This window comes from Setaria viridis, chromosome 2 (assembly GCF_005286985.2).
Source record: "Setaria viridis chromosome 2, Setaria_viridis_v4.0, whole genome shotgun sequence".
In the NCBI taxonomy this organism is placed as follows: domain Eukaryota; kingdom Viridiplantae; phylum Streptophyta; class Magnoliopsida; order Poales; family Poaceae; genus Setaria; species Setaria viridis.
Window position 1 is genome coordinate 23884020 of NC_048264.2, and position 19581 is coordinate 23903600.

The 19581-nt window shown below is 44.8% G+C and overlaps 1 protein-coding gene across 1 annotated transcript; it reads right to left on the reverse strand.

Annotated features, from left to right (window-relative positions):
* Positions 1-6118: 6118 nt before the first annotated feature.
* Positions 6119-8226, reverse strand: LOC140221880 (uncharacterized). Its single transcript, XM_072291840.1, has 3 exons — positions 7470-8226; positions 7057-7129; positions 6119-6494 (listed from the first exon to the last, which is right to left on the reverse strand). Exons 1-3 carry the CDS (start codon positions 8224-8226, stop codon positions 6119-6121), a joined length of 1206 nt encoding a protein of 401 aa, XP_072147941.1.
* Between the last annotated feature and the right edge of the window lie 11355 nt (positions 8227-19581).

Consider the following 19581-nt stretch of genomic DNA (forward strand, 5'->3'; position numbering starts at 1 on the left):
TTTTGATCATTTTGTCTGTCTCGAAAGGCTGACAATGCGTCGCTTGGTGACGATGAGGCTACTTCAGATGAAGTAGTCATGACCGCTCAAGGCGTTGATGTTGCGTCTGCTGAGAAGGTGCTAGAGGGGGTGCCACGAGCAGATGCTGGAGTAGCCCACGAGCTGACAGTCCAGGCTCCGTCGGCTACCGCGCTGCCCGTCCCTGACCAGGCAGTACTAGATTTGCCTGCTGGAGTAGCAGATGTCGTGGAAGGATTGTCGCCAGTAGTTGCTACTGGCTCCTTATTATCCAATGTGATCGCTAGTGGTGAGCTTTTTCCCCGATTATTTTTGTTAGTCTGAGTTTGTAGTCTTGACCCTGTTTTTTGCAGGGCTTGGTGAGAAGACAGCACCAGCAGTTGCTCTTGTAGCGCCGAGTACTCGGCGGCCTGTTGCTGAGAAGAAACGTGTGCGATTGCCGCCACGATCAACTCGGTGAGTTTTTGTATTCTTGGTTTGTATCTTCAAATCTTCCTGAAGTCATGTGATGACTATATATTTTGATGTAGGGATGCGGAGGAGACTATCCCTGTGGAGGTAGGAGTAGAGTCGTGTCCCCTGGCTACTCTTTCTGTTCCCTTGGAAGATTTGACTAGCGAAGAAGTATCCGGAGTTGACGCTGGTCGCCTTGGAGCTACCATGTCTATGCTTCAAGAAGTGATCCGCTCGGTGGACCCCTCAGCTGCTTCGAGTTCTGGGAATGCATCTTTGTCGGCGTCTACTGGCAAAGCTCTAGCTGTGGTGGATGTGGAGAAATCCAAAGAACCAACTGCTCCAGGTATGTATCTGGGGTCCTGGTATTTTAGTCGTAGTATTGAGTTGACTGATGTTATTGTCTTAGGTACCACCCTTGATGCAGTTCCTCGCGCTGTAAAGAGTATTGAGAGTCCTGTACTCGGGCTTCCGTCAGAGTCAGAGTTTCAAAGAGCTGTTGATGTGTTTTGAAGCTTCCAGGTGTGTTTCGTCAGTTATCTTAACAGGTTTAGTGACTAAGGGACTTGACTGTTTGCGTTGCTTTGCAGGATATGTATGATAGGACGCAAAGGAACGCTCAAGCCCTTCAGGATTGAAACAAACAATTGGAGCAGGAGTGTGCCCGGCTTACGGAATCCTTGAGGGTTCATGAAGCTGGAGCGAAATCCTTTGCCGTTGAGCGGTCAGATCATGAAGTCTTGCAGCAAAAACTGGAGAGCCGCTACAAATCTTTGAATAAAAAGTATCAAGGTGAGTAATTTTCATGATTCGAGTATGTACAACTGTAGTCGATTGTATTGAACTTGGTCGTTTTTGCAGAACTCAAGAGGAAGGAGGCGATTGCGAGTAGCCAACTCCTTGACTGGAGGAACGCGCACGACCGAGTAGCGGATGAAGCTGAACATCTTCGGGCTGCGCTGACGGAAGCACAGGCTGCCTGTGAGCATCAGCGAGACCGGAAAATCCAAAATGGAGTGATGCTGGACATGGCCATGGTGGCCTATAGAGATCATGCCCGGACTGTGGGAGGACTTCGGGGAGAGCTCCAAGAGTTGACTGATGCTGCTCAAGACTTGGTGAATGCAATTGCCCCCTTGGAGGAGGACGCAGGGCCTCAATCACTAGTCGAGCGCTTGATGGCTGCTCCAGGTAAGGTGACTGGCCTCTGCAAGGCTGTTTGCAAACAAGTCCTTACTGTGGTCAAGTCATACTACCCGAGGGCAGATTTGTCGGCGGCTGGTGACGGCTTTGCTCGCAACTGCATAGAGGAAGCCTATGCGCAGTACCTCGAGGAGGCGGAGCCAATCGCGTCAAAGATGTCTGAATTTGTATCTCTGGAGGAGCCTTGAGCTTCTATGTACCCTTGTAAACTTTGCCGAGTATTCTGAACGATATCTTGTCTTGAGGAATGAACGCTTGTCCATACTTTTGTTGTTTGAAGTGTTTCTGACCCTGCATGAGCAAGGGGTGTTCTACTCCACCTCGCCCAACCCAAGGTCTCGAGATCGGACACGCCTGACCCTTTGCTTGCAAAACTCCGTCTCGCCCGACCCATGGTCCAAGGGTCGGGTGCGCCCGACCCCTTGCCGCAAGGATCCATCTCGCCCGACCCATGGTCCAAGGGTCGGACCTATCTGGGCCCTCAAGACAAGGGTTCGCCTCGGGTGTAGACCATGCTTGGCGGAAGTTGTTCTGAGTTGGAGTAGTCGCGATGTTGTCGAGTACCTCGCTTTGTTTACTCGTTGAAGAGGAGGTGCACGGGTGTACTGTACTCTTTTGTCCTTTGTGGCATGAATGCATTCACGTGGGCGAAGTCAGAAGTCATCCAGACTCATCGATCACGGACGCATAGTAACTCCTGGGTGGTTGGCAGTTGTATCGCTTGACTATAAATAGACCACCATGGAGATCGACCCGAATCAAGTTGAGTAGCGATGGATTGCTTTCGATTGTTGTTGTTTGAGTGTAGAGAGCAGTCAAAGAGTGCATCGATGCTAGAAGATTCCTCGTAGATTGAGGCCACCTTCCCTCCACTGACTAACACTCGTAGGGATAGCCGCGATGCTAAAAGAATCCTCGTAGGAGGGTACATCACGCGCCTCATCTTGCAGCTCGTGATCCAGCCGGGTACGCGCTGGAACTCACGAGTGATGGGTGATGAGTGCCACGGTCTTTATCCGGCTCTCATAGAGGTGGAGGTGTGGCCGTTGGCTCGACAAGGCTAGCAAAAGAGCAGCCTTGTTTCCTTCTTTGCACGGCACGCGGGATTCATCGTTGCCGCTGTCAAGGCAGCGGCAGTGCAGGAGTACCTGGCGTTGCCTTGGGTAGAGGACCTGGATATGATTGCGTTTTGCGCAGCTTCCTTGCGTGTAGGCCCCTCCCGTTGTAGTCGGCAGTCCTGAGTGGCCTTGTGATATTGTAAAAGCCTGAGGCTTAAATGCAGGTCGCCAGTAGGCAGTTGCTTGTAGTCTTTTTGTATTTCGAGTACTTTTACTCGTATGTAACGAAGCATCCTCGGTCTTGAGTAAAGAATTACTCTACCGCTGAGGTTTTGTACCAGAGCTAGAATGCTTGCTGAGTTGGTAGTCTTGAATTAAGAGTAGTATATCTTGTAGTCGGTAGTCGAGCTGTTGGCTCGAGTAGTGGACACCTGGCACGCCAGCTGTCGGTATTTTAGACCGGCAACCCACCTAGGGGGTACCCTAGGTGGTCTTTTATGCGGTAAGGGCCGTCGAGAATCAAGGAATCAATGGTGACGCAAGGAACATGATTTAGACAGGTTCAGGCCGCTAGATCGCGTAATACCCTACGTCCTGTGTGTTTGCTTGTATTGATCTTTGATGCACTTGGAGTTGTTCTGTTTGAGGGGGGTCCCTGCCCGCCCTTATATGCACGGGAGGGCAGGGTTACAAGTCCGAGTCCTGGTCGAGTGCTATTACAGAGTTCTACTCGGTATGACCCGAGTAGTTTTCCATACACTTGACTAGTCCGAGTAGGATAAGCCTATCCCCTTGTCCTGATCGTGTCTGAGTACGTCCCTTAATGGGCCGTTTAAGGTCTACTCGTTGGCAAGTCAACGGCGCTATTAGGGAAGTGAAGTCATGGATGACTAGCAGGAGGGTCCTCGAATATGTATTGTCCCCTACCACCACCACCACAACGGCTACATCCACGGCTGCCACCACCACGGCGGCCACCTCTACGGCCGCCACCACCACCTCAACTTGCCATAGTTAGCCAAAACTAACAAAATAAAATTGTAATAAGATAGGTTATTCCACAAACATCAACTTCAATGATAATTTAGACAACATATATTTTTCCACAAAAATCAACTTCATGATTGTCCAAAATAATGGAAGAAATTTACAATTGTTGGTTTACAAAATAATGGAAGAAATTGACCCGGTGGCGGGTAGGCGACAGCTCAGCGGGGAGGTGGTAGGGAGGAGGTGGCATGCTCGAGGAGGCTGCCCGAGCCTGGCGGGGAGGAGGCAGCCCGGTGGGGAGGCGGCGGCACTTGGGGAGGAGGCTGACCGGCCTCACGGCGGTGGAGAGGAGGGGAGGAGGCGTGCCCCGTGCTGTGCGGCCTGGCGCTGGAGAGGCGGCGCGGGGAGGCACCGTGATGGGAAAGGCGACGCTGCGGCCTGGCGGTGGAGGCGGTGTAGGGAGGCGCTGCAGCAGCGGAGCTCGAAGGGAGGGGAGCAGCACCGGTGCGGGGGAGGGAGGGGGGAAATTTTTGCAGCCTGTCAGCATCCCGTGGGCTTCTCCAAAAATTTGGTTAACTCCACGTGGGCGTTACCATATATAGGGTGCCATTAGTCGGGGCGGGTGACGCCGTCACCCAACCCTAAAAAAGATTTTCAAGGATGGGTGATGGCGTCACCCGCCCTGGAAATCATTTCCAGGGGCGGGATCGTTTCTCCATTTTTTTTTTCTTCTAAGATGTATTTTTGAGCTATTAATGATCTCAAATGCAAAAGTTATCAACTACAAAGTTTAATATCTCGTTGAGCTCTACAATTTTGATATAAAGTTTATATTCATACAAGATAAATTGTAAATGTTTGTATTCAAAAATTGCATTCACTAAACACATTCACATATACTCATACATTCAACTTCAAAAGTTATTGTGCTTCTCAGATGAAAAACATATATGCCAACTTCAAAAGTGTTAGGTAATTGATTCAAAGTACATGAGATAATGGACTCAAACTAGCTATATATTATGCGGTAATAATTCTTGATTCTCCATCCTTGCGTGCCCAGGGCATTTCATCTTTCTTTATACATGCTTCTAAAATTATCATCTTCTGTGGTAGGTCTGTGAAGAGGTTCATTTCATTGCACTGATTATATTCTTCAACGTCGTCGACACCATCAACTCCTAATATTTCTTGTTTTCTAGGGACTACAACGTGCTTTGTCTTTTTTGCATGATCAACAACATACATAACCTGTGCGACCTGTGAAGCAAGTACCCAAGGGTCATCTTTGTAACCAACATTGTTGAGGTCAACAATTGTGAGCCCATAGTCGTCCACTTCAACACCTTTTGGGTGTTTGACCTAATGGCTCCGAAAGACTAGGATCTGTATATTGGAACCATAGTGGACTTCCCATATATCATCTATGATGCCATAATATGTGGTACTTTAGCCAGTTCTCTCATCTAAGGCCTCAAGACGAACACCACTATTCTGAGATAGTCTTCTTGTCCTTCACAAGAGTATAAAATAGATATCCATTAATATCATACCCTTGCCATGACGTGACTTGGCTAGATGGGCCAGCTGCCAATCTTTTGATCATTTGATCTTCCATGGTTTCCCAATCTGGTAGATTTAGGTCCTTCAACCATGTAGTCAAACAACGCTTGTACTCCCTCATGATCCAATCTTCCGAGCGGCCATTAATTTGAGCACGAATCACACTCAAGTGTTGACCGACTAAAGATGACATTATTGTGAGGTGTTACATGATGCTATAATGGGCTTGTTGCACATCTTTGAAGTCCTTGTTAACGAAGGTCTTTCTCCCTACTGTGCCGATCCCTTCCAACTTCCCCATAAATCGTGGAACAGACAAACTAATGCGTACTTTATCCTTTAGGTAACCTAGGCAAGACTCGATGATTTCCTCTGTATTGTATCCCTCTATCATGGATCCCTAGGGATAAGCATGATTCAGAATGTACCGATTCAGAACTAACATGAAATGCTCATACATCCACATTTCGTGTAGGTAAAGTGGACCTAGTGCCTGTATCTAATCGACCATGTGAATCATGAGATATTCCGTTATATCAAAAAATCCTGGAGGGAAGCACATCTCCAGAGGCAGCATAGTCTCCCCAATAAATTCTTGGAGGTGTTTCAATTCATCTTCATCGATAACCTTTTGAGACATTTTGTTAAACAAGTAACACAACTGAGTGATAACCATCTTCACATATACAGGCTTGATCGCTCTAATTGCAATTGGTACGAACAACGTCAACATCACATGACAATCATGACAGTTGTAGCAGATAGGGAGAGAGATCTTTCATCGTGACTAGTTTCATGATGTTGGATGAGAATCGACTTGGTACTCTAATCCCTCATAACAACTGACACACTGCCTTCTTCTCATCTAGTGTCAAGTTGTAGCTAGCTGGGGGTAGTTCATATCTTCCATTGCCCTTATCAATAGGGTGAAGATCTTGTCTTATCTTCATGGCTACCAAGTCTTGTTGTGACTTCAGGGTATCCTTTGTCTTGGCTGATTTCTCCAGAAAGAGACCAATTGTGTTACCAAACATATTCTTCTTTAGGTGCATACCATCGATGGCATGGTGGACCTCAAGGTCCGGCCAATACGGCAAGTACTCGTACAAGATCGACAACTTCTTGAATGGCACACCATCTATAGTTAGTTCATCTCTACTTCTCTTCTTCCCATCTTTTTTCATCTTCCCATATGGAACCTGGATGGTCCTAACCGTGTTGAAAACATAGTGCCCATCTCATTTTTCTGGAGCAGATTCTAGGTCAGGCTTAGAATTTCTTACTGTGGTACTTGTGTCTTTCCACCAAGAAGCGCTTGTATCCAAGGTAAAATACCTTTCTAGAACCTTCTAGGAAAGACCATACAGTGTCACCAATGCACACCGTGCATCCCGTCTTACCTTTCACCTGTCCTAACAAGATAAACAACGCTCGGTAATCATTGATGGTGACGAAGATAATGGCTCTTAGATTAAATTCCCGCCGTGCAAAACCGTCAATGATGTCGACACCATTCTTGCATAAAGTTTCCATCTCTTGTATCAAAGGCTCAAGAAAAACATCTATACCGGTGCTAGGATGCTTTGGTCCTTGTATAAGGATGGATAGCAAAATATACTTTCTCTTTTGGCACAACCATGTTGACAGGTTGTACATCATCAAGATCACTAGCCATGTGCTGTGAGTGCTGGTCCTTTCACCCAATGGATTCATTCCATCCATACTTAGTGCAAATCGAACACTTCTTGGATTATTTCCAAATTGTGGGTACCACTCATCAAACTTCTTCCACTGGCGAGCATCGGATGGATATCGAAGCTTTCCATCACCCTTTTTGCGCTTATCTGCATCCCACCATCCCATCAGTTCAGCATTTTTGGATTTGAGAAGAAATGCCTAAGACGATCGGCAACATGGAGGTACCACATGACCAAGGCAAGAATTCTACTCTGCTTCTCAGAAGCATCTAAAGTAGTGTCTTCTGGCTCAACAGTGGCTACACTATTTATTGCATCCTTCCTCTTCCTTTAATCACATCGGTTGTACCTTGTCTGTCGTCATCACAATTACTGGAATTGTTTTTGTACTGACTTGCAGAACATACAGGACATTTGTCCAAGCCTTTGAAAGTATCCCCATGATACAAGCTACAATGGTTTGGACATGCATGAATTCTTTCCACACCCATCGTGAACGAACTGACAAGCTTCTTTGCTTGATATGTGTTGGTGGACACTCTATTTAGCTTTGGAAGCAACCAAGCCAAGATACGCAGTAGATCATTGAAACTATCATCGGACCAGCCGTGCTTAGCCTTTAGAATCAATAGCTCAAGTATGAAATGAAGCACGGTCCAGTGTTTTGGACATCCCTTTGAACGCTCGTACACATTCTCCTCCACTGATTTCTTCACCATCTCGAAGTTTGCTAACCCCTTTGCACTGCCAACCAATAGTTCCGCTTTGGTGTGATGCAACAACTGGCTCAGGAAATCACTGTCATCAAGTTCATTATCGCCACTACTATCATAACCGTCATTAGCATCACCACCACCATTGCCACCCTCGTCAACACCATCATCACCATCAGAGCCACCACCATCATCGTCGCTAACACCCTCATCAAATGAATCATAAACATCAAGCATTCTTTCAAACTCGACATGTTCCATGATTTCGTCAAGCGGATCCTGAGGGGGTGCTTTCTCACCATGAGATGTCCAGATCATGTAGTCTTCAATGAAACATCGAACCATCACATGCAATCTTACTGTAGTTGTCTCACTGAATACTCTCATGTTCTTGCAGGTTTTGCCAGGACAAGCCACCATCTTTGCCTTCTCGACCAATGCATTATTCTCTACAGCTTTAATGAATTTGTTAAGTTCTCCACGGAAATAGGCGTCCAATCTTCGTGCTGGGTACATCCATATCTTATCCATCTCTCTAAAAAAATTACACAAAATGAAAAAATCATCCATGTCAACTTGTTTTGTCATGATAAAAACATTATATATATAATTACACTTATATACTATTTGCTAACGAAAATATCATCCATGTCAACTTGATTAAAACTATCATAAATGTTAAACAAACAAGAACTAAACATATAATTACACGTGTAATATTATATCATGGAAAAAATGAAAATTATATCATGCATGTGTTAATATAGAAAAAACCAAATCTTCTCTCTCATCCATGGACCTAGGAAATTCATCGTTCATGAATGAGGCTAAAACATCAAAGTTGAGTCCAAATGATTAGATAATCTTGTTCTCCTACCTAAAAAACCTAACTTCATCCAAAAGTTTGAGATAAATGAGGTCCAAATGGCTAATCCACACCTTGGAGATCTAGATCTATATGCAACTCCATTTGAGCCTAAAACCTATGCAATAAGCTTCAAAAAGACAAGGAATTAGCATAAACTTACCTCATTTAATCTCCAACTCCAAGGAAACCAAGTTGAAAACCTTCCCCCACTTTTTTCACTTTTTTTGATTTTCAGGCAACACCTCCCCCGAGCAGTGCTGTCGGGACGAGGAAGAAACCCAGCCGGCTATTTTGTCACCCTTTATGATGGCATCACCCGCCCCTGGAGAACTAGTTGTAGGGGCGTCCTGTGGCTCGCCCCTGCAAATGGTTCTCTAAGGGTGAGCCGAATGCTCAAGTAATGTCCGTCGTTTTATAGGTGCGGGTGGCAGTTTCACCCACCCCTAGAAAAAACGGAGCTCCCCTACAAATTATTTCTGTAGTAGTGTAGTGTCTTTGGAAACAACGCCATAACATTATCATTTTGGATCTGCATCTCTCATTTGGCAGTTACGGTTTGCGTTTTGTATTCCTAACACTAGCAGAATAAAGCATTGGAACCGTGTCATCATGAATTGGAAACAAATACATTGGGTAGACAAGGTAGAGGATGTCATTCGCACATGATCGATCCGTAAATGATTTTCTGTATTAGTCTTCTTTTTTGTATTCATGACTTTTTTTTATTGGATTTGCTTGGGAGGCATCACTTTGTTATTGTTAATAATGTTCTTTATTGTTATTTGGTTGATCACTATCAACGGGCACATCACATACCACTACAAGAATAATTATACAAAAATGTGAACTCTCGTGCTAAGTAGGAGACTTGAACCCATATAGATGGTACCGGTTTCGCTACAAGGAACCATAGCTCGGTTCGCTTTTTTTTTCTGCCCTATAACGGTCATAGTGATAAGTCATGAGGCAGGGAATCCTCTCTCTCAACATGGGAAAATAATCTAATTCGATCATGTACTCTCAAATAACCTTCGCATTCGTTGGGAAGTGTCAACCTAACTGCGACCTGAGGAATTTGCTTAATTTGACCATGGTCGGGGGCGAGGCGACTTAAATTCCGAAGACATTGTTCGCCATCTAGTAGTAATTTGCTTTCAAATGATTGTTGATCAACATGGTGAAGTTAAAAGATATATGGTTCAATGCAACAATGCCTCCTAGAGTACATTCAAATAATGAAATAAATAGTTAACTAAGTCTTACGTAAAGAAACTACTAATTCACGATGCCTCCTAGAGGACATGCCTCTAAAATCAAGCATGTCCTGGCAATTAGTCTAACAGTGTCACAATGCACCACTGATTCACGTTCACCCTGGGCGGGGGCAGTAGCGGCACTGCATCATGACATTTTGTTTTGTTACTAGATTTTATTAAAAGGCAGCCTTTTTTCCTCCCTCCATTTCAAAATGTGGGTCGTTTTAGTTTTTCTACATAGATTTTGATATGCGTCTATATATATGGTTATGTCTAAATACAAAGTAAAATCTATGTATCTATAAAAGGCAAAACGATCTACATTTTATAACGGAGGGAGTATTTGTCACTTTTTTCACTTAATGCAAGTAGAATAATGCAACATATTGATATACATTGAAACACTGTTATCATACTACAGCTAAACATGCAATGCGACCTAAAAGAACAAACAAGATAATGAAGACATGGCAACTGCACTAGCAGTGGCAACGCTGATTTCTGGCCAAACACCCAATTTACGCTGCCCTCCCTATTTCCCTAATGATCCACACTGGCACATCTGCTACCAAGCTTGCGCCATCCCAGAACATTCTTGAGTTCTGCTTCTTCCAGATTTTTCCCTTGGTCACAGACCGATTTACAAACGGAACCCCTTGCTTGGAAGGGCTGGTACCTGCTTCCTTATTGGGGAGCTCCGATCCAGCTTGACATGAATACAGGCATACATCATGAAAAGTAGGATACGATGAAACTTGTATTCTCATACCCTTGTGCAACTTTTACCAGCAGAGTTGTAGCTCCAAGGATGCAACAACCCTGGATGCACTATGAACATTCATTATTCCTTTTGCTCCGGAACATATGGTAGGTTGAACTTGGCCCACATAAAAGAATTCCAATATTCAGAACAGAGCAAATGACGGTTTGCCTCTGCCAGGAACGGAATTGTTTTAAGTTTAAAGGCCAAAAAGGCATAGTACGATGAAAAGTTTACAGGTCTCAAACAATTTTTAAAAGTTTAAGGGCCTGTTTGGAAGCCCGGTTTTGCATTCAAAAACCAGTGTAAAATACCAGCCCAAAAATTTTCCAGTCGGACCTCAAAATCCTGCTTGGATGGGTTGTAAAATAAATAGATCCACACTGGTATTCAGCCCCAGGCCGCAGCTAGTCTTCTTCCACCGTGGTGTGCTCTCCTTTCCTCCATGAACTTGGTTCCCTCTCTTCCCCTCATCCCTCTCCCATAATCCCACCAATTCCCCTGCCTCCATCCACACCACGGGCCCCGATCGGTGCCGGCAGCCTCGATCCGACGCCGCGATGGAAACGACGAGGCTACCGAGGCCGGCGAGGCCACATAGGGCCGTCAATCTCATGTCACCGCCAGTGGCGAGGGCATCCAGCAGCGCGTACGCCGTCGTCCTGTCGGCCTTCAATCCTTTTCCCTGGGGCACACAATCAGATTGAATCAGTAACAGCAGACAAGAACGATATGCCTCTGGCAGCAGCAGCAATGGAGAATCACACGATCCTTGCATCATTGTTGATTTTGTATGTCCCAAATCCGTTTGGTGTCCGTGATCATTATTTTGCTTGTGCTCCATGCTGTCAATTTAAACTCAGAAGCTTATCTGAGGCTCAGCTGCAGGGTTTGTTTCTATCCAAACGGCCAGTTACAAGCGGGAATAGATACAGGGGATTTCTAGTGCACATCGAATTACAGTTGTTTAGTATCACGTTTGTAAAAATTTGCCAAGTTGCCAAACAGGCCCTAAGGATCTAAGAAAATTTTAAGGCCATTAGTGTACTTTGCAATATTACATTATTATACTACTGCATGTCACAAGGAGTTAAGAACAGAGGATTGATTAGCTCATTATTTACAGTGCTTGCACTGATGTCCTTCTCGGCCACTTAGGGTTTGATTCATACCATCTATATGATGTTGCACCTAACATTTTAGGAAATACAAAAAATAATCACCACACCATCATCTGGCGCGCAAGGAACGCAAGCCCTCTTCTTGCAGATATAGTTCCTTTAGTTGTTATAGCTTCCAATAAATTCCTCAAAGTGGTGCCATTTAGGTTAATCTAGTCAGCTAGGGTTTCGCTATGGCAGCCATGCTGATTACATTGGAAGCTGCAAGATTCTCTGATGTGCTTGTGAGGTTGTTAAGAGTGTGTTGGTCCATTAGAGTCTTCAACTATTTCTTGTCACTAGCAGTGGACTCAGATGTTTCTATAGGTTGAAATCTCTAACTACCTTGTCATTATGGTGGCTTTCCATGTATCAACCTCGTCACAGTTTGCATTGTTTAAATGGCATGTAAGAGCTGGTTCCTTAGAAGACAACAATGGAGATGACGGCTAACCTTTTGTGTCGGTTTTATACTATCACTTGGGTAGGGTAAATATAATTGAGACCAGAGTTAAGGAGCGCCTGGTGTAAAAGTTATGAGCATCTGACACAACATTATGTGATCCTCATGGTCATCGCACCAAACAAGAAAATTTCCCGTTATAAGTAGGCATAAGTCTTGCCATAAGAAAATGCAAAGGGGTAATATATAGATGATGCAGCAAGAACCATCTAAGACCCCCAAAAAACAGTGGAGAGATGTGCTGTCTTGTGGCTGTAGCCCCGTAGTGCCAATGCCTACGACAGCAGTAAACAAGTCTCGTCTGAGAAAGTATTTGTAGGGCTGGGAGACATTGTGAAGTAATGCTATAGGGCTACTACACATAGGCAAAGTGCTATGGAGCCTCTAAGAGCTTGTGTCTACCGTTCCACTTCCCTTGTAGTGTATTGGTGGATCGACTATCCAACTTCCTTGTTAGTAGCTTCAGATTTTTCCCTGCTAGGTCATGTGTTGCCTGTTGCCTTGTAAGGGAATGGTGGCCTGGTGGTGACGTTGAGCGGCTTTTTCGGTTACTTGTGCTCTCTTCTTGTTACCCAAAATCCACCACGCACATTATATACATATTTAAACTTGTGTACTGATTGTAACATAGGATGAGAGGTATGCACGTTACGCGCGCATAACCCCACCAATTCCAAATCTCCCACACCGGACCATGCACCAACGATGCAAAACTGTTGTCGATCGGCAGCAGCATTGCACCTCTCGCTGCTGCTGCTGCTGCTTGTGGCAACAATGACGGTCAATTCATGCCGCGCTTACCTAATGATCCACACTGCCACATCAGCTATATATGTTACCCGTTCCTTGGAACGGCTCGTACCTGCTTCCTTAATGGAGGTGATGGGCGATGGTTGCTGACCCACCTTTTGCGTCGGATTTATGCTCTCACTTGGGTAGGGTATTTTGAGACTAGAGTTAAGGAGGTGTACAAGTTTTGAGCATCTGACACAACATTATGTGATCCTCATGGTCATCACAGCAAACAAGATAATTTTCCCGTATAAATAGGCATAGGTCGTCTTGCCATAAGAAAATGCAAAGGGACAATATATAAATGATGCAACAAGAACCATCTAAGACCTAAAAAACAGTGAGGATGTGCTGATATGCCTGCAGTGTCTTAGCAAGTGTTTGTAGGTAAAAATGGCAACGGGTAAAACCCGCGCGGATATACAAACCACAAACCCGCACCCGCGACAGTATATCCGCGCCCGCGCCCGCGCCCGCCACCCGCCACGGGCAACACTATGCGCCCGCGCCCGCTATCCGCGGGCATATTTTGCCCGCGGGCATGCCCGCATACCCGCCAGAAGTATAAATGGATGATATTTAACATATAAATAGATCACAACGTTCATAATCTCAATTCATCACAATCACAAATCACACAGCACAGTTCAATAGTTCACCAATCACCACGGTCCACACATTCAACAATACAGTACAGGACTACAGGCCTACCATACAACTAATACAAGTACACATTGTTCAACTGCAAAGTCTCCCAAGTGATGCAAATAAACAAGACATGGAGTCATGGACAGGTAATTAGTCGGAATCCGCTCTAGTGATGCAAGATTCATCTTTCAGATCTTCTTCATTGTCTTCAAGGCATGACCAAAAGGTATTGAACCTTCCATCACCCTCATCTACATCCAAGTTCAAACATTAGTAGCTGCAGTATACAATCCATGTATTAATGAAAAGAATTCATTGTAAATGCACATTTTTATACCTTTGAGGTTGTGACGAAGCCAACTTTGGCTGCACATCAAAGCTTCCAACATTTTAGGAGTAAGACGACTGCGATGCTCACTTAAAACCCTCCCACTAGTACTGAAAGCCGATTCAGAAGCTACTGTGGTGATTGGAATAGCCAAAATGTCACGAGCAATTAGCCTCAAAGTAGGATAACGAGCTCCCTCCAACTTCCACCAGCCTAGGATATCAAAATAATTATTCTCATCATGAGGAAGAGTTTCCTCTTCTAAGTAGCGATCAAGCTCATTCTTACTTCTAACAAAGCTTGTAGTCCTCTTATTTGCAATAAGGGTTTTAAATATGGACAACACAGCAGCTGCACTAACTGTAGAAGGGGCACCAGCAAAGGATGTAGCCACATTGTCTTGGTCTGTCACATGATAATGTTTCATTAAACTAGTAAGCAATTCCTGAGCCTCTGTAACATATTTTCCAGCAGCCTCTTCTCCAAAAAGAGCAATATAGCAAGCATGTAACATTGTCATCTTAAGACGTGGATCAAGAATAACAGCAACAGCCATAAGACCATGGATGTCAGCCCAATACTTATCATACTTTTCTATCATGGCAGCAGACATGTTCCTAATAGTTTCATCTTCATCATGACCCCAATAGTTAAGTTTAAGTTTAATCTCACATACTTTAGGGAAGAACAGGTTAGCTGTAACATATTTTGTCCCAGAAAATAACTCAGTAAGCTCATAGAATATCCCTAATTTCTCACAAACATTAGTAGCAAATGTCCAATCATCTGCTGCTGGACAATCATAGGTCCTATCGAGCTCACCCAAACGTTCAAAAACCTTCCTATAAAATATAGCAATGCTAAGCATGATGTAGGTTGAGTTCGATCTAGTTTTGCAGTCTAAATGCAACTTCTTGTCCAATTCAACATTTTCATCTAGAGCAGTTTTCTCAAACTTTTCGTACCTTTTTGGAGTAGCAATCCAATAAGCAACACTTTCTCGGATGTGCGCAACTGCAGTTCCAATTACTGCCATGCCATCTTTCACAATGAGGTTGAGAATATGTGCACAGCACCGCATGTGCAGCCATTTTCCTTTCAATAGCATATTAGCCGCCCCAAGCCTTGTGTCCATTAAGCCAATCATGTTATCATTGGCACTGCAATTGTCAAGAGTCACAGTTGATACCCTCCGATCAAGATCCCAACTCTGCAGGCATTTATGCAATGCATCACAAATAACCTCTCCTGTATGGGGGCATGGCACATACATAAACCTACATCAAACAATGCAATAATTCAGCTAAACAGTTCATAAAATATCCTGGACAGCAAGCAATAATTTAGCTGGACATAATGAACATAATTCTACAATCTGGACAGCAAGCAGAATTAAGATATTCACCTCAATATGCAGCTTCTAAGCGTCCATGAGTCATCAATAAAATGTCCAGTCACTGCCATATAGCCTCTCTTTTGATTTTCAGCTATCCAAAGATCAGTTGTGATAGCAACACGACAATTTGTCCTTTGCAAGAATATCCTAGCTTTCCTTTTCTCTCCCTCATAGAAACTCATGATGTCCCTTCTAATAGTGTTTCTAGTTGCCATTTTGAACAAAGGTTGTAATGCACTAACAAATTTACGAAAGCCATAGTGATCAACAATGGACAATGGGTACTCATGCAGTATAATCATGGAATAAAGAGCTTTTCTAGCTACATCTTGATCAAACACATAGCTTTCTACAGCTACTGCCCCCTTTTCAGTGTTTGCAAACCTCAAATTAGTTTGAACTTTTGTTCCTACCTTATTTTTATTGTAGGCACAAGTTTTCAAATGAGTTTTCAAGTGCGTTGTACCATTTCTTGATGTGGCTGAAAGCTTCTTGTTGCAGTGGTTGCACTTGGCCTTCCAAACTCCATCAACACGCACTTTTTCAAAGTCATTCCAGACTACAGAGGTGAGCTTTCTCTTTGAAGGCCGCCCACCATCATCTGAGTCCTCCCCCTCTGATACATTCACAACATCCACAGCTTTGTCCTCCTCAGTACCAACTGCAGCAGTTGCATGGGAGGTTTGCACTTGGGAGCTACCAGGGGTCGACATTGTAGCTGCACATCATAGTAGGTATTAAATTATCACTTGATTTGTTACTCCAATAGACTAGGCAGTAGCAATTCATACAAACATGATGATTTATCAAACTTCTCTCATAAAAATATGATGATTTATCAAACAATTCGAAAGCAATTCATTCATTTTATCTATTGAACACCACTGAAAAAAATCACCAAAAAAACTAGTTCATGGATCTATCATTCTACTGAATAGAGATTGAAGAAAAAGAGAGAGGAAAGTGACTGACCTGGCCACCTGGGGGGCTGGCGCCGAGCAGGGCGGGCGGCGGTCGGGCGGCCGGCGGCCGAGATCCGGGAGGGCGGGCGGCGGCCGGGACCTGGGAGGGCGGGCGGCGGCCGAGATCCGGGAGGGCGAGCGGCGGCCGGGACCCGGGAGGACGGGCAGCGGGCGGCGGCCGGGACTCGGAGGGCGGGCGGCGGCCGGACGAGCGGCGGCCGGGACTCGAGAGGGCGGGCGGCGGCTGGAACTCGGGAGGGCGGCCTGCTCCTGGCGCCTGCGCCGTCGCGCGGTCGCGCCTGCGGGCGGCCGGCGGCAAGCCTGCGGCCGGCGGCAAGCGGGACAGCAGTAGCAGGAGGCCGCCGGTCGGGGCCTCGGGGGATTGGAGTTTGGACTGGGGCGGGCGGGCGGCTATGCGGCTGATTGTGGGGTCAGGAGGTGAGGAGGTCAGGAGGATAAGGAATTAAAGATTGAGGAACCCTAGCAGCGGTCAGGCCCACATGTCATGCGGATTTGCGGGTATGCGGGCACGGGTAGTGTATTTTCATACCCGCAAATTTTTTACCTGCGGGTATAAAATAAAACCCGCACCCGTACCCGTGGATACAAAATGGTACCCATATCCTCACCCTAACGGGTTTTTACCCGCGGGCATGCGGGTAATCTGTGCCCGTTGCCATCTTGGTTTGTAGGGCTGGGAGACATTGTGAAGTAATGCTATAGGGCTACTATAAACAGCCAAAGTGTTATGGAGACTCTAAGAGCTTGTGGCTACTGTTCCACTTCCCTTTAGGCCCTCTTTGGTGCGGCTACGCTGGTTTTAGCTCCTCCACAAAAACATTTTAGTGTCACTGCGTTGTGCGTACAAAACTGTAGCAAGAAGCTACTCTTCTCTCTCCTAAAGAAAAATGAACTACCGAATGCATGAAGCCACCGGATCCCAAAATTGTGACTCCTCCGGCTCTCTATCTTCTGCACGCGGTACGATTAGCTATAGTATGCTACAGTTAGGAAGCCGGAGCCCGTAGGAGCAGTGCCGAAGGACCCTAGTGTGTTGGTGGATGTGGATCTGAGCCTCCAACTTCCGAGTTAGTAGCTTCAGATTTTTTCCCTAGCTCGTGGGTTGCCTTGTCTCAACGGTGATGTTAGATATAAATTCCTTGTAAGGTAACGATGGCTCGGAAATAATGTTGAATTGCCTTATCGGTTACTTCACTACCGGAGGATCAACTTCCAGTACCCGTCGGTAACCCCTTTAGTACTCGGTGCCCAACCGGTATCGCTTGGTCGGTACTAAATGCTATGTTATTTAGCACCGGTCAGCCCAACCGATACTAAAAGTGTACCGGTCGGTAACACCAACTGGTACTAAACTACGAGCCACGTCACGCTGATGCGGATGGCAGTTTAGTACCGGTTGGTTTTACTAACCGGTACTAAAGTTTATTCTTTTTTTACCTTTTTATTTTAATTCTTATTCGTATCCAATGGAGCTTTTACTAAATATATTATGTTAATATATCAACCCATTCAAATCCAAGTATCACAAGTATCAACCCATTCAAATCATTAACACTCAATAGTTTGTACATCAATACTTAAGATTTTAGAGAGAACATGTTCAAATCCTAAGAAAATGGTACGGAAGGAGTACATCCATTTTGGCAATCCAAAACCAACCATAAGTCGATGGGTCAAGGTCAGTGAACAAATTTCTGACTGAATCGGCTGTTGGCCACCATACTTCTATTACGAAAATCTGACTCCAAAGGTGTTTGGAAAACTATTTCAAGATTCTTTTTCGATGTTTAGCTAGAGTTTGTGGACTCGAAGTTCTTCTATTCTCTGGTATTGGAGGAGCGGAGGTGTTACATCCATTGCCGGTCCATCGTATTACGTGAAAAATTGGACCTAGAGCTTCATATTAGATAAAGAACTTGATCGGGGAAAGATAGAGTAAATGTGTTTATAATATTTAGTCCTCACTATAAAAAACTCTCCATTCTTCTCGTTCTAAAAGATCAACAAGTACTTCATTTGTAATATAAAACTCATTTTAAAAAACTCTCCATTCTACTCACTCTAAAAAACTCTTATTCTCTACTCACTCTGAAAAACTCTTATTCTCCTCGTTCTAAAAGATCAACATGCATAAAACTCATTCTAAAAAACTCCCCATTCACATCACTCTAAAAAAAACTTTAAATTCTCCTCGTTCTAAAAGATCAACAAGTACTCCATTTGTAACATAAAACTCATTCTAAAAAACTCTCTATTCTCCTCACTCTAATAAAGCAACAAGTATTTCATTTGTAATATAAAACTAGCTCATTCAAGAAAAAACCTAGAATACTATGACTAGAGGAGGGAGAATGAAGTTGCTAACCAGTCTAGTGAAGAAGCTGATCGAGTGAAGAAAAATGAAGCCTGAGCAAATGGTTGAGCTTGCTCAGGGAGGAAGCTAAGGAAGCAGTTCATTTATATATAGAGTAAATGGTTGACATTAGTACTAGCTAGTAGCTTCAACCGATGGTTTCATTTAGTACCGGTCGAAGCTACCGGTCGGTACTAAATGGCATTCTCACTATTTAGTACCAGCTGAAACCATCAGCCGGTACTAAATGGCTTTCTAGGGAATCTAGCTGTTGGTCACGTGATCCACGTACCGCTATTTAGTACCAGCTGAGGCTTCAAACCAGTACTACAAGGACTCTGGTGGCACTATGCATGACGACTGGTACTAACGCCGCGCATTAGTACCAGGTGTCCGATACTAACACGTTGGACGAATGTTCAGTTTTTCAGTAGTGTTTGTATTCTCGTTGTAACCCAAAACCCATGGTTCGTATTATATATTTAAAGTTGGGTACTGATTGTAACATACGCTGAGAGGTATGCATGTTATGCACGCATATCCCCTCCATTTCCAAATCTCGCCACGGTGATGATGCACCTCTTGTTGCTGCTGCTGCTCGTGGCCTGCGCCGGGGCGTTGGTGGCGGTGGTGTCAATGCTGTGCTTCGTGGCCATCTAGAGCTGCATGACCTACTGTGGCGCCAACTTAACCCAGGTGGCATGGCAGGCTGCACAGCCTGTGCCGCTGAGGGGTGCAGGGCATACGACGCTACTTACAACATTTTATTATACTTGCTCTAAAGAACAAACAAGATAATCAAGACATGACAACTGCAGTGGCAAAGACAAGACAATCCACGCTGCCACATCAGCTACCGAGCTTGCGCTATTCCTGAAC

What these genes read in the sequence shown, in the direction of transcription:
- LOC140221880 (XM_072291840.1), bottom strand. Translation starts at nt 8,226, where the DNA reads ATGGATAAGATATGGATGTACCCAGCACGAAGATTGGACGCCTATTTC. An exon ending in TGTCAGTTCGTTCACGATGG is followed by an intron (nt 7,130 to 7,469) that starts GTGTGGAAAGAA and finishes GGTGGGATGCAG; the next exon opens with ATAAGCGCAAAAAGGGTGAT. An exon ending in TGGAAGAAGTTTGATGAGTG is followed by an intron (nt 6,495 to 7,056) that starts GTACCCACAATT and finishes CAACACGGTTAG; the next exon opens with GACCATCCAGGTTCCATATG.